This window comes from Perognathus longimembris, chromosome 15 (assembly GCF_023159225.1).
Source record: "Perognathus longimembris pacificus isolate PPM17 chromosome 15, ASM2315922v1, whole genome shotgun sequence".
NCBI classification, from domain to species: domain Eukaryota; kingdom Metazoa; phylum Chordata; class Mammalia; order Rodentia; family Heteromyidae; genus Perognathus; species Perognathus longimembris.
Window position 1 is genome coordinate 53,525,914 of NC_063175.1, and position 12,820 is coordinate 53,538,733.

The window sequence follows — 12,820 nt, forward strand, 5'->3', positions numbered from 1 at the left end:
GAGCTCGAGGAGGCCAAGGCCAGGGCTGCGCAGATGGAGAAGACCATGCGCTGGTGGTCGGACTGCACGGCCAACTGGAGAGAGAAGTGGAGCAAAGTCCGAGGGGAAAGGAACGCGGCCCGCGAGGAAGGGAGGCAACTCAGGCTGAAACTGGACCTGGTGACCAAGGAACTGAGCGTCCTGAAAAAGAAGCAAAGCCTGGCGCTTCCCCAGGAGGCCCCTGGAGCCACCAACCGCCACAGCCGGGGTCCGGAGCCTCCTGGCTTCGTGGAACTGTCCTCTGACCCCAGAGAGCAGTGGCCAGCGACTTCACAGCTGTGCGGCTCTTTGAGACAGTGCTCGGTGCAAAGGCAGGTCCCTGCAGGGAGAGACAGAAAGAGTAAGGTAAGAGCAGCAATAGCTCCTGGGTTGAAAGGTGGTGTGCAAGGTGTACATTGACGATTGGGATCAGGAACAAGGAAAAACTAGCCCACAGGACGGTGACTATCCTCCTCTGATGTCTAATTCTGCAAGGCACTATTGATCAACGGCCTCCCTACATTTCACAAAACCGTATGGCAGGTGCATTGCATTCCAAATGAAAGGTCTAAAGAGATCATGGCAACATTACTTTGACCTATTGGGCCTTTTAATTCTGATTTTTGAGATCACAATCCAGGCTGCTAGTACGTGTGTGTATTTGCGAAATGTTGATATGATTAAAATTCATTTTCTGTCAATGGACAATCCCAACCACAGTGTTGGGGATGAGGAAGCTAAACTGATAAAATGTGCCTGGAGTTCACAAATATTTCTTTGCCATTGATGTCAAAAAAAACTCCACACTGTAGAAGTTACGAAATTTGTGCATGTGCCATTCTGGGAAATTCTTCAAGTTTCATTTGGAATATGTTAGTAGGTCCTAATTAAAGCTTTAATGAGGAGAATAAATAAAATTCCTTGTGATTGTAGGGAAATAGATATAGTCTGTTGATGAAACTTGAATCAGCTGTTTATTTTGAGCATTTTTCATGACAACTCTGGGTCCTAGGAGCAAGATGTTTGCATAGTCATAGCTTATACGAACATGGATTTTTCTTAGGTTTTAAGGGAAAGATACATGCCTTTTTATTTTAAACAAAGTGACAATACTTACAATATTAAGTTCTGAAGAGTATTGTGGTAATTACTCTCTGTGTTTACTAAACTATCATGTTTAATTCTACTTGAGACTGAACTAGCAAACTAAAATGCAATAATTAAGTCTATGGTAATATTCAAGATCTTGACAATTCTTTCTACCTTTTTTCCAAAAATGTGTTTATAAAATTATTTTGCTTTACTCGAAGCTCTCAGAGAGGCTTGTGCCAAAAACAGCTGCCAAAATTCCTGAATTTATTTTTTAAATCTCTTTAAATATATTCAAGTTTACACAAAGACTTTTTTTGGCTATGATTTGAAAAAGGAGGCAAAATTTAAAGCAAGTCATTAGGTTTATATTCTTATTATAATAGTAGCACATCAAATAATAAATCTGAGGGACACAGTTCCATTTGGTCATATAATATCTCTTAGAGAATGGCAGGGAGAGCACCGTGCAGATTTGGCGCCATGAGAGCATTTGCTTCCTTTTGAAAGTAGGTTTTGTTCTTGATTATTGTGAAGAGATTTAAATGTTACACAACAGTAATTCTTTTTTTTTCCCCCCTCAGGAGGGTATTGTTAATGATCCATTAAGAGTAAATGAAGAAATGAAGCCCCATTCAGATTGCAGTGATTTATTCCCCAGCGGCAGATTTACAAGGGTCCCTGGGCCCACGCTGCAAGCAGTGAATCTGCCTTCAGAGGAGGAAGCAATGGACGTGTCCGCTTTGCAGGCGCACCTGGAGGAACTCCACCGTGTCTTACTGAAGGAACAAGAGTGAGTGGCCATCACTGTCTCGCATAGTCGTGACCAGCATTCAAATCTCTAAGCCAGTGTCTTATCCCACATTTACAGTATTACTGGGATCCTGTGAGTCAACAAGTAGAAACAAAGAGGGCTAATCCTAGCAATGAATGAATCCGTTAGGTGAGGTATTGTGCCAAGGACGTGGTGTGCTATACTTGCGATGAAGTAGTGCTCGTAAACAAGTTATGACATAGCTGCATGGAACCAGACTGTTTTCTGCTGTGTGTGTAGAAGCCAGGACACGTGGGATGCTGCTTCTGTGTTCTATTGTTTATTTTTTTTTCCTCGCCGCTTCGCTCACTATTATTTCCTTCACCCACAGCCCCTCTATTCTATTCCTGAGTGTTAAGTGTGGCTTGGCAGGCATAGCTTTCCCCCTCACCGGTGGTCAGAGGCTGGGTGTTTCAGAAGCTGGATTCGCCCAGGAGGCTGGGAACTGGGGACCTGAGGCATTGTGTCCTCACACATCTGGTGGCCGACCTCGGTTGTCAGGTGGTCCTCTGGTGGGCTACTTGAGGAGGGCTCTCCCTGTGCCTGTCTGGCTAGAACCTTCCAGGAGAGTGTGCAGGAACCTCTGAGGAGCCTATGGGGTAGTTTGTGGGTATTTAATGATCATGCCTCCCAAGTCATACTAGGGGACCCTTCTCACACTAACCTGGGAGTCAGTCTCTCAAAGCCTGACTCAGTTTCCAGGGAGAGGGAGATTCTCAATGCTAGGTGGTGTTAATTAATTTATGGGCTCTTTTTTTTTTTTTTTTTTTTTGCTTTGTGCATAGTATGAAATCATCGGCACACTGTAAAATGTGGTCCCATCTCAAAGTAAATATTTTATCCATATCCTTAGCTATGGGACTCTTAATAAACAGAACAGGAAAAAATGAGAAAACATAACCATCCAACAATACGGAGGTAAGAATATAAACTGCACTTGTTCTGAGCTGCCCCCTTGATTAAATGGTCTGAAATAGTGATCGATTAGCAAACAAGCCTTTCCGGTCCGTCATTCTTATTTGACATTCTGAAGGAGTTCAGTCTGCAAGTTTTTAGTCTCACCAAGTCTCCTTTTCGGATTTCATGGCTATTATTCACAACAGACTGCGACAACGCCAGCATCACTGTACAGAATGAATCTTAATTATTCCATCATGGAGCATAAATTCTTGATGGAGAAATTGATTCGCAGAAAAAAAACCAGCATGGGTTCTGGGGCTAGGAAAGGTATTAACTATTTCATACCAACAGAGCAGCCTCAGTAAAATTCAAAACTCTGAATTTTTATGTTTTTGAAGGTTTCAACTTTCAGCACTTAGGAGCTTTCCTCACGCCCACTCGCAATGTAATAGAAGCAATGTGCTGTATATTCCTATTCGGAGGCCTTGTCTTCTATTGTAAGATGTCAGTTTTAATGACATTCATATGCTCTGCATACATACCCACACACAAATATCTACACCCAATATGTTTACTTCCTTAAGGGCTGGGAATATGGCCTAGTGGCAAGAGTGCTTGCCTCGTATACATGAAGCCCTGGGTTCGATTCCCCAGCACCACATATATAGAAAACAGCCAGAAGTGGTGCTGTGGCTCAAGTGGCAGAGTGCTAGCCTTGAGCAAAAAGAAGCCAGGGACAGTGCTCAGGCCCTGAGTCCAAGGCAACAGGACTGACAAAAAAAAAAGAACAATTTGTTTACTTCCTTATAATAATTGCCAAACTCAACCCAAGTGTAAATAAATTGTGCATGTCATAAAATTTGGTATATAGACCACGCAGAGGCAAAAGAATAATGCCAAGATGATTCTTTGTCTTCTAGGTGTCTTGTCTTAGTAGCAGCACCAGAAATGTCATGAGTCAATATTGCTTCGAATTTTATGATTGAGTAGTTGTACAAAGGGGTGAAAATTCCATAAATAAGTTGAGGAGTACAGTGCATCTCGATCAAGGTCTCCCTTTCTGTTGTTCTTCCCCTTTTCCCCCTCCTATCCAGGAAGTTTTTGGTTTCCTCTTTACTATCACAGAGAAATGTTCTCGGAGGATCTAGTGTTCAGTGCCATAAATCTGTCTACTCTTTCCAAGTTGTCCTCTGGGATTTCGGAGCGTGGGTGGCTTGCATCTCGGAGCGTGGGTGGCTTGCATCTAGAGTATGTGAATATAAGTTTTTTATGTGTGTCCATACAGTGGGAAAAATTATCTTGACTAGTTCCCAAGAACCAGCAGAGAAAACTCAGAAAATTGACTTCAGCATTTAATGCAAACCACCATACTAAGCTAAAATTATTCTATTATTTACACACAATGCTGTTCAATTTTATGAGTGATTTCCCAGCGTTGAGTAGTTCCTCCTGACCTGAAAACTCGCATGTTTCTCCTGAATGGATGCAAGCCTTCCCAGACACACTAACTAGTTTGAAGTCAAGAAACAATGGTCTTGGTTTTACCAAGGTAGATGCACCTTGACATTTAGGAAGAGGAGTTCAGGCAATTTCTAATAAAAAATAAGTGAAAGAACAGTGAGATAAAGTATTTTGCATAACTATTTCCACATATGCACCTGTTTTTAATTCAGTACAGGGAGCACTCCTATCCCTTAGGAAATGTGCGTGTCATGTCAGCTGCATTTCTGTTTGTTTGAATTGTTCAACTTATATTTTCTACGTAAGATACTATAATTATTATGTTGCTCTGCTTGACTAAATATTCTGGTTAATAAAATGAGATTTAAAGGCAAATATGAGAAGACAAAGCAAAAAAAAAAGTGAGCAAGGTCAGGTGGACACACCTATAAATTGACGTCTACACATCTTAAAGGAAATGTTTGTTAGATATTTTTCAAAGAAATTTTTCAGATGGAAGACCCTTCACCTGAACAAATAGTTTGAATAATTATCTTTAGATATATTAATTTTATTTCCCAGTATCATTGGATCATAATAGAAATCAAAGTATCAAGCAGTGAGCAGAATTATAAGTACATCTTTCACTAAACCATTTTCCTTATTATTTTTTAAATTTTTTTCATTATTGTCTAAGTGTGGTAGAGAGGGGTTACAGATTCCTATGTAAGGCAGTGAGTACAACCACTTTTCTGGGGAGTCCGCTCATTTCCATATTGCAGCAAGGTGATTTTTAAAGTTGGAATCATCAAACTGAAGACATATTTCCATGAAACTTACTCTTATTAATTTTGATCATTTAGAGAATGTGTGTGTGAGATATGCACTGTCTTTAAGAGAATTCATGACTTTGCATTCCTTTATTTCAAGTAGCACCATCATAGTATATGTTTTACTTCTGAATTTAGACACAAGATTAATCTGTTGTGAAAATCTCTCTGAGAAAGACTGAGTTGATTAAAATAGAAATGTATGGGTTCATTGAGTGCCCTCTGCTGCATAAAGTTAGATGTGCAACATCTGTGTCATTTCCATTCACAAATACACAGTTAAATGCAGTTGGGCCGTAGTGAAAAGAATGTGCTTACTTCATGTCATGAATACATTCTTATGAATTTCCTCTCCCCTAAAACTCATGACGAGATTGAAAGTATTCACCCAATAAATGTTCACATTTGGGGTGAGGAAGACAAGGCTTAGCTATGTAGCCCAGTCTGGCCACAGATTCAAAACCTTTGTCTCAAAATTGCTGGAAATGTGGTCATATGCCTCCACACCTAGGACAAATGCATTCGTTTTAAGGAAACTGATACATCTGTTATTTTGTTTAAGACATGTATTTCCAAGAAAAACTACTATTACTTGAAGTGTTACTAATTACTCTTAAAATGGATAAAATAATCATTATTTGTTTAAATTTCTTTAGATAAAATTAGATTACTTTATTTCAGGGGCTAGCTTTTGTTTCTAAGTATAGATATGAATTAACTATAACATATGTTTAGGTTATAATGAATGTATCACTGAAACGAACTTTAATATGATCTTGAAATGGTTAGACACTCTCAAAGAACAGCTATTTCAATGATTTTATAACATTGCTGAGGATCAACATTTTTCTTTAGTAATCATGAACCATTTATTATTAATGTCAACTATTTTAATTTATAAAATTTTACATTGTCATCTGATTTATTAAAGGAAAATAGCAACATATGTTTTTCTCAGTTACTGTGAGTTTGAATTTGTAAATTAAATATCTTGAAATTTTCAATTATGATTTTCTACCATACTATTGGTGAGTAAAATAATTTCCAATTGTTTTTCTATCATACTATTTGTGAATAAAGTAATTTTCCAAATTAATTTTGGTAAAAAATGCATCACTGTACAATCCATTATGTGAATGTAGTTATTTCAACACTTTGTCCATATACTTCATTTAAGAATTCATTTGCTTTTAAAGTTTGTCCATTACCTAAGAAATAATTCAAAATTCTGCTCATATAAGTTTAATAACATGAAAAATACAAATATAAGAATATTTACCTTAAATGTTCTACAGCGTTACAATAGGTAACTGTAATTTTTAATATTTTCACCTTAATATTTTCACAAGTTCTAGTCTTTGCTGTGTCTTTTGCTTATTCTAATCTGCATTACCATCCAACATGTAAAAAGAACTCACATATCAAACCTACAACAAATTCAACAAGCAAAAGATGATATACATTATAACTTAATAAAAAATCATTATTACTTGGTGGCTTGCTATTTATTTCTGTACTTTCCCAACTCTTGAGGACAATAATTATATCATTGTTGGTAGCTTAGAAGCTAACTGGATAGCTCTGTTTATCCCAAAAATTTAGGCTCAGGTAGCCAACTTGGAATCTTGGCATTCATAAGAATTGTCAATAAGCTCTAAATTCTGTATAGAAATGTCATGTTCGTTAATTTTGTTTAATATACTTACTGATTTTAATAAGAAATATCTTCTTCCCTTTTCATGATGTGATTCATGCAAATGTAAATATATAACTCTCTAGTAGATCTTTTATCTATATGATTAGAGTAAGCTGTTAATTACAGTATTCTGAGTTTCCTTCAAAGCACTGGTACCAGGATTAGTCTTATACCCATGGAAATTACATTCAGTTTTGGTGCTGGTTACATGTTCTTGCTCTGGTAATGCATTTTAGAATTTTTCAAGTGACATTTGGTATCACTGCTATCTATACACTGCAGGCTTTTAGGAATTACAAACCTGACAACCACAAAAGTCTCAGTTACCTAGAAATCAGGACCAGAGCCCATTCACAACTGCCTTTTATTTTTTTAATCACACCTGTTGACAGCCCTTGTCCAAGTCTAGACTTGGGGGACAGACAGTCCACCCTGTCTATGTACCAACAAGGAAAGAATGAGCAGGTTTTTTTTTTTTTTAATCAATGGTTGAGTCTACAGCATAGATGAGGAAAGAGGTGAACTGCCAAGGTCAGTGTATTTGACAATCACAAATAAATCAATTCTTTCCAATGTCTCACTTTAATGGATATTGTGGGCAGGTAAAGAAAAGTCAAGGGCTTATTTATTCAGGAACCAGTTTCATTCCTAGTTCTCTCCACAGCCTCACTATGTGGCCCCTATATTGGCCTCTAAGTCTGGGTCCTCCTGCCTTGCCCTCCTCAGTGCTAGCATTGCAGGAGTTCACAGTTGCACCCGCTGAAATGACTGATGTTTCTAAACTCCAGTGCGCTCCTTGACTTTCCGTGTCGTATTTCAGCATTCTTAATTCCCACGTAGCCAAAGTATGAAGACAGATGAAAACCATGTTACATTAAAAACACCAGTTCTTCTGTATATGGAAATAATATCAAGCAGAGAAATTAAGAGAAATGTGTGGAATATGCAGGAGGAAACGGCCAGAAAACCCACACCTGCAGGACCAAGTTAAATATGTTTAATGTACCATGAAGCTAGTCAATAGAATAACACATTGAACAAAGTTTTATTCAATATTTATTATCTTAGTAAGTGGGAAATGTTTTGTCTCATAACGATCATATATATATATATGTATATATATAATTTAAGGAAAGTAGAAGATGTGGTGTATTTCCAAATTTAAAAAAAAATTCTACTTTACTTTAAATGATTTAGAATGCGTGTAGCTTTGGAAGAGGAGATAGGAAGACTGGAGTCAGCCCTGTCTCTATGGAAACGGAGGTATGAAGACCTGAAAGCATCAAATGCTCCACACATGAACGAGGTACTGGAACATAGGTCTTAGAGCAGAAATAACGCCAGGGTTTTCTCTCAAATATGCCTGGCCTAGCAGGCAAAAGGCAGAAAGGGGAAAGAATGGTTTAAAAAAAATTAAATTCTTTCTAGAAAATAAATCTTGGTTTTTGGTTTGTGTTTTGTTTTGCTAGTCCTGGGGCTTGAACTCAGGGCCTAGGCACTGTCCCTGGCTTCTTTTTGCTCAAGGCTAGCACTCTGCCACTTGAGCCACAGAGCCATGTCTGGCTTTTTCTATCTATGTGGTGCTGAGGAATCGAACCCAGGGCTTCATAAATATGAGGCGAGCACTTTACCACTAGGCCATATTCCCAGCCCTAGAAAATAAATTTTTGAAATTCAATGCCAGTAGTCAATATAGTCATTTTAGGCCATAAGAAATAATACTGTCTGTGACACTTTTTTTTTTTTTTTGCAGGTATTTTTGTCAGCCATAATTTAAAAAAATTCTGTCATGTGTTTTGTGGTGTTCAACGTAATGTCTTGCATATGTATAGATGGTGACACATTAATGGTTAATACAGAACACCATTACTTAACCATGCCCGGCACTAATGAAGAGACTGATGACGTTATTTCCTTTCACTTTAGTTATGCCCCTCGATCTATGGGTATTACCTTCATACTTTTTGATGAAGCTGTCTGACAACACTGCTTTTTATCAAGTTCATTTGGATTCTTGTATTCGCATTTTGGTTCATTAGCACCAACCACATGCCATTGTACATTTCTCCTGTACTGCTCATTTCAATGATTTATTGATATTGGTTATTTGAACATTATTTAAAAAAAAATAAACACCCTGTGGCGTGTGACAGCATGGCTGGAAGGTCATAATATTATAGGAAATAAGCCAAGCCCCGAGATAAATACCACCGTTCCAGTTTCCCCTCACAAATGGAAAATGGAGAAGTTGATCTCTTGAATGGGGAAAACATTGAATCTGGGGACAGCATGGGGAGTAAGAGTAGGTTAATCGATACATTTTAACCTACAGCTGCATAGGACCAGGAAGTTCTTGTGATTTCTTCCACCATAGTATCACTGCAGTAATGATAATTCATTTCCTATTTCGAAAACCTAGAGGTCACCATTTGACTGTTTAACCATAAGGAAACAATGAATGGAGGATATTAATGGGTGTCACATGGTTTAAGCACTATACAATGTAGGCATATATTGAAGCATTACCAGGTACTTATCCATTAGTAAGTACAACGTTCATGTTTTCTGTATCAGTTAAAATAAATTAAATACTAAAGAAATGTTAACTGTACGTATTCTCTGTAGTAAAGCATTTTATCAGGTAAGTATGCGGGAAAGAATAATGAGCAAGGCATAGAAAAGAACACAAAGAGAAAAATATTAAAAAGCTAAATACATTAAATAGAGGCTTGACAGATGTGTGTGTGCAAAATACACAAATGAACTTAGAGTCTTTATTATTGCACAGGTGTCTAACTGAACATGATGAATTGGTATGAACACTCATAATTAACATTTTTTAAAAGAATGGTTTACCTTTCGCAAACTGTATCATGTTCCAAGTATATGTGTGTATATGTGTCTGTACAGTAGGGTGTTTTAAATGTAACTAACAGAGCTAATGTTTAAAGCCGAACTGGCCCTAAATTTATCTTTAAAAGAGGTGGACATGCATGTCCTGTCATTAGCCACTAGTGTGCAGTGCAGACTTGATAATAGCATTCAAAGCTTCATAAACCTTTCTGTTCAAGAAACCTAATATTATATTGCAGTTGTCTTGAGAAAAAGTGGCTGTTTTCACTTGTTTTACACAATAGTTAAAATCTGTACTGTGTCTGTTCAAGTATAATTTACTGGCCATGAATCTGGACACATTTAAACGGATGAACATAAACGTATAAAGGCAGGAAAATGTTCACTTGTGAAGTATAAACTGGTTCTCTAGCTGGTGACACCTACATAATTATAAAAAGTAATTCAGGTGTGATGTTTCCACTAGATGCAATGTTGATACCGATTTCAGAATAGAAGAAATCTAAAATTGTGGACATTTTTATCTAACTATTTAAGCTTTTATTTTTTTCCTTTGTGCCCATCCTGGGGGCATGAACTCAGAACCTGGGTGCTGTCGTCGAGCATTTTTGCTCAAAGCTAGCACTCTACCACTTGAACCATGACTCCGTTTCCTGTTTCCTTGGTGCTTGATTGAGATGAGTCTTACAGACTTTCCTGCTTGAGCTTTGGACTGTGGTCCTCAGACATCAGCCTCCTGAGTAGGTAGGATTGCAAGGGTGAACCACTAGCACCTGGCTCAATTACTGAAGCTTTGGATAGTATGCTTCAGTAAAATAAATCACAATAATACTGAAAATGACAATAAATGCACAAATAAGTTTTATCTTACTGATGAAAGATTATAAACAAAATTATGAAAACATGTTTTTCACTATTTATATGGGGTTCAAAAAATATTTTCCCTCTTCCTAACAGGGATTTAACCATATTTTCAATATTTTTGAATAAATGTATGCATATATACTTAAAATTTATAAAATATGACAAGAGCTTAAACATTTTTCAAAACTAAATAATATTAGTCACATGCAATTATTTATACACATACATACACAGGTTATTTTTATAGTAGATTATAACAGAAGAATTTTACAGTGCATATAGAAATGGCATTGTAGAATGTAAAATATTTAAAGCTAAAATACAATTGACTGACACTCAGTAAAATGTCTCTTGCCTCATTAAAACTTTATAGTAGTGTTTCTCTCTCCCTTTCTGAAATGTTTGGTAATGGCCCTTACTTTCACTGCAGCAATTTATATGTATGAATATTTGAATACAAGAATTCATTGGTAGGTGCCTGAAGTTATTCACAGCAAATATGTGTTGAGTTCAGAACTGCTGATGTTAGAGCTGAAATCAGATGTACACGTTAGACCTAGAGTTTTAAAAAATGTATTGAAAAATCAAGTGTACTTGAGAGGGAAATAATTTTTAATCACTGACATTTAAATAATAGAAAAGGTGGGCATTTAATTATATAACCTAAATAAGTATCTAAAATCCAACCAACAAAGTGAGGAGCAAAGCAATTGTTTTATGAATCTGTACATATTGATTTAGAATTAGACTATGAATTCCAACTAACCCAAAATGATTATTTCTCTGAAATATCATGGTTCAGGGTGATAATCAAGTATTCATTCATGCAAGTATCATTGATTGGAAATAACTAAAATACCTCATCAAGAAAACATTTTAATCCATTGTGGAAGTGATTCTTTAAGATAGGCAACAATGTTATAAACACTTTAAAATTAGTATTTACACTTGATCTTAGCCAGAAGGTAACAAGCAGTACAAGAAATGTATCCAATGCCTAACTTATGAAACTGTAACCTCTCTGTACATCACTTTGACAATAAATAAGAAAAAAATTAAATAAATAAATGAAATATAAAATTAGTATTTAGCTGAAAAATGAAAATAAAGTTTTATTTTTTTTGAAAATTCTCTGTTTTACCTTAATACCCTTTTATGAAGAAATCTCTTTTGGTGGTCACAAAATGTGGCTAATAGTTTGTAATTTATAAGAGTAAGTGGGAAACATTTATGGATACATATTTTGAATTACCATTGTGATACTTACAATTGATATTCAAAATACCTTTCTTATTTAGGAAAAAATAAGATTACCAGTTGGGTGCTAGTGGCTCATGGCCGGGAATCCTAGACTCAGGTGATATGAGAATATGAAGGTTGTGATTCAAAGCCCATCTAGGCAGGAAACTCCCTGAGGCTCTTATCTCCAATTAACTACCCCCCAAAAGTCAGGAGTTGAGCTTTTGGCTCAAGTGATAGAGCACCAGTCTTGAGCATAATAGCTCAGAGTTAGCTCCCAGGTCCTGAGTTTAAGCCCCAGGACCCCCCCCCCCAACACACACACCCATAGCATACACACAATTACCAATTTCAGGCAGGATTGCAAAGACATGATGTGTATAGGAGAGGCTTTGTAGCAGTGGACATTATTTTCCCTCTTGTACCTCCTGTGAGAGCCGCTCATTGGTATAGCGATAGTGAATTGTGAAGGATGTTGGGACATCTATTCAAGTACGAGCTAGATAAGCATTTAGGGAGTCAACATGTTACTTAATCTATCAGTGTTGATTAATATCACCATTAAAATGTTGATTTCTAGGAAAGAGGGCTTCCTAGTCCCACTCCTGCTAAGAAGCTGACTGGATAAACCATCTGCACAAGTGGGTTAGCCTCAAGAAGGTTGGCTCTCCACAGAAGAAACCAGCTCTCCCCGTCTTCTGTCCAGGGAAGGCCTGCTATGTGAGCTTCTCACAGACCCCCCTCCAAGCAACTGGGATAGGAGGAGAGAAGGAACCAGACCCTGAACGTCCATTTTCCCCTTGGAAACTCTGAATCCCATCATTCCCTCCTCTTTCTGGGTGGGAGGATGAACCCACCCCAGGGCTGGAGGCTCGTGGAGGGATGGCTGGGTGTAAACCTGATCCCCTCCTTTCGTGATTCCCCACTGTCTCCCTGGCTGGGCAGCAGCCTCGGCTCTCCTGACCCTCCCCTGACCCTGTCCCCTCCTCCCCACGAGTCTCTAGCTCCACTGGCATTCCTGGGGTCCATCAGATGGCCCCCACTTCCTGCTCCGTGGCTGGATCCATGCCACAGTCT

General features: G+C 37.7%; 1 protein-coding gene across 1 annotated transcript; it reads left to right on the plus strand.

Moving 5' to 3' along the window:
• The first annotated feature begins 1,694 nt into the window (after positions 1 to 1,694).
• Ccdc102b (coiled-coil domain containing 102B) lies at positions 1,695 to 12,402 on the plus strand. Its single transcript, XM_048363457.1, has 3 exons — positions 1,695 to 1,900; positions 7,985 to 8,093; positions 12,324 to 12,402. The coding sequence occupies exons 1-3, from the start codon at positions 1,731 to 1,733 to the stop codon at positions 12,369 to 12,371; spliced, it is 327 nt and encodes a 108-aa protein (XP_048219414.1). The 5' UTR covers positions 1,695 to 1,730; the 3' UTR covers positions 12,372 to 12,402.
• Positions 12,403 to 12,820: the final 418 nt, after the last annotated feature.

What these genes read in the sequence shown, in the direction of transcription:
- Ccdc102b (XM_048363457.1), top strand. Translation starts at nt 1,731, where the DNA reads ATGAAGCCCCATTCAGATTGCAGTGATTTATTCCCCAGCGGCAGATTT. An exon ending in GTCTTACTGAAGGAACAAGA is followed by an intron (nt 1,901 to 7,984) that starts GTGAGTGGCCAT and finishes TAAATGATTTAG; the next exon opens with AATGCGTGTAGCTTTGGAAG. An exon ending in ATGCTCCACACATGAACGAG is followed by an intron (nt 8,094 to 12,323) that starts GTACTGGAACAT and finishes GTTGATTTCTAG; the next exon opens with GAAAGAGGGCTTCCTAGTCC.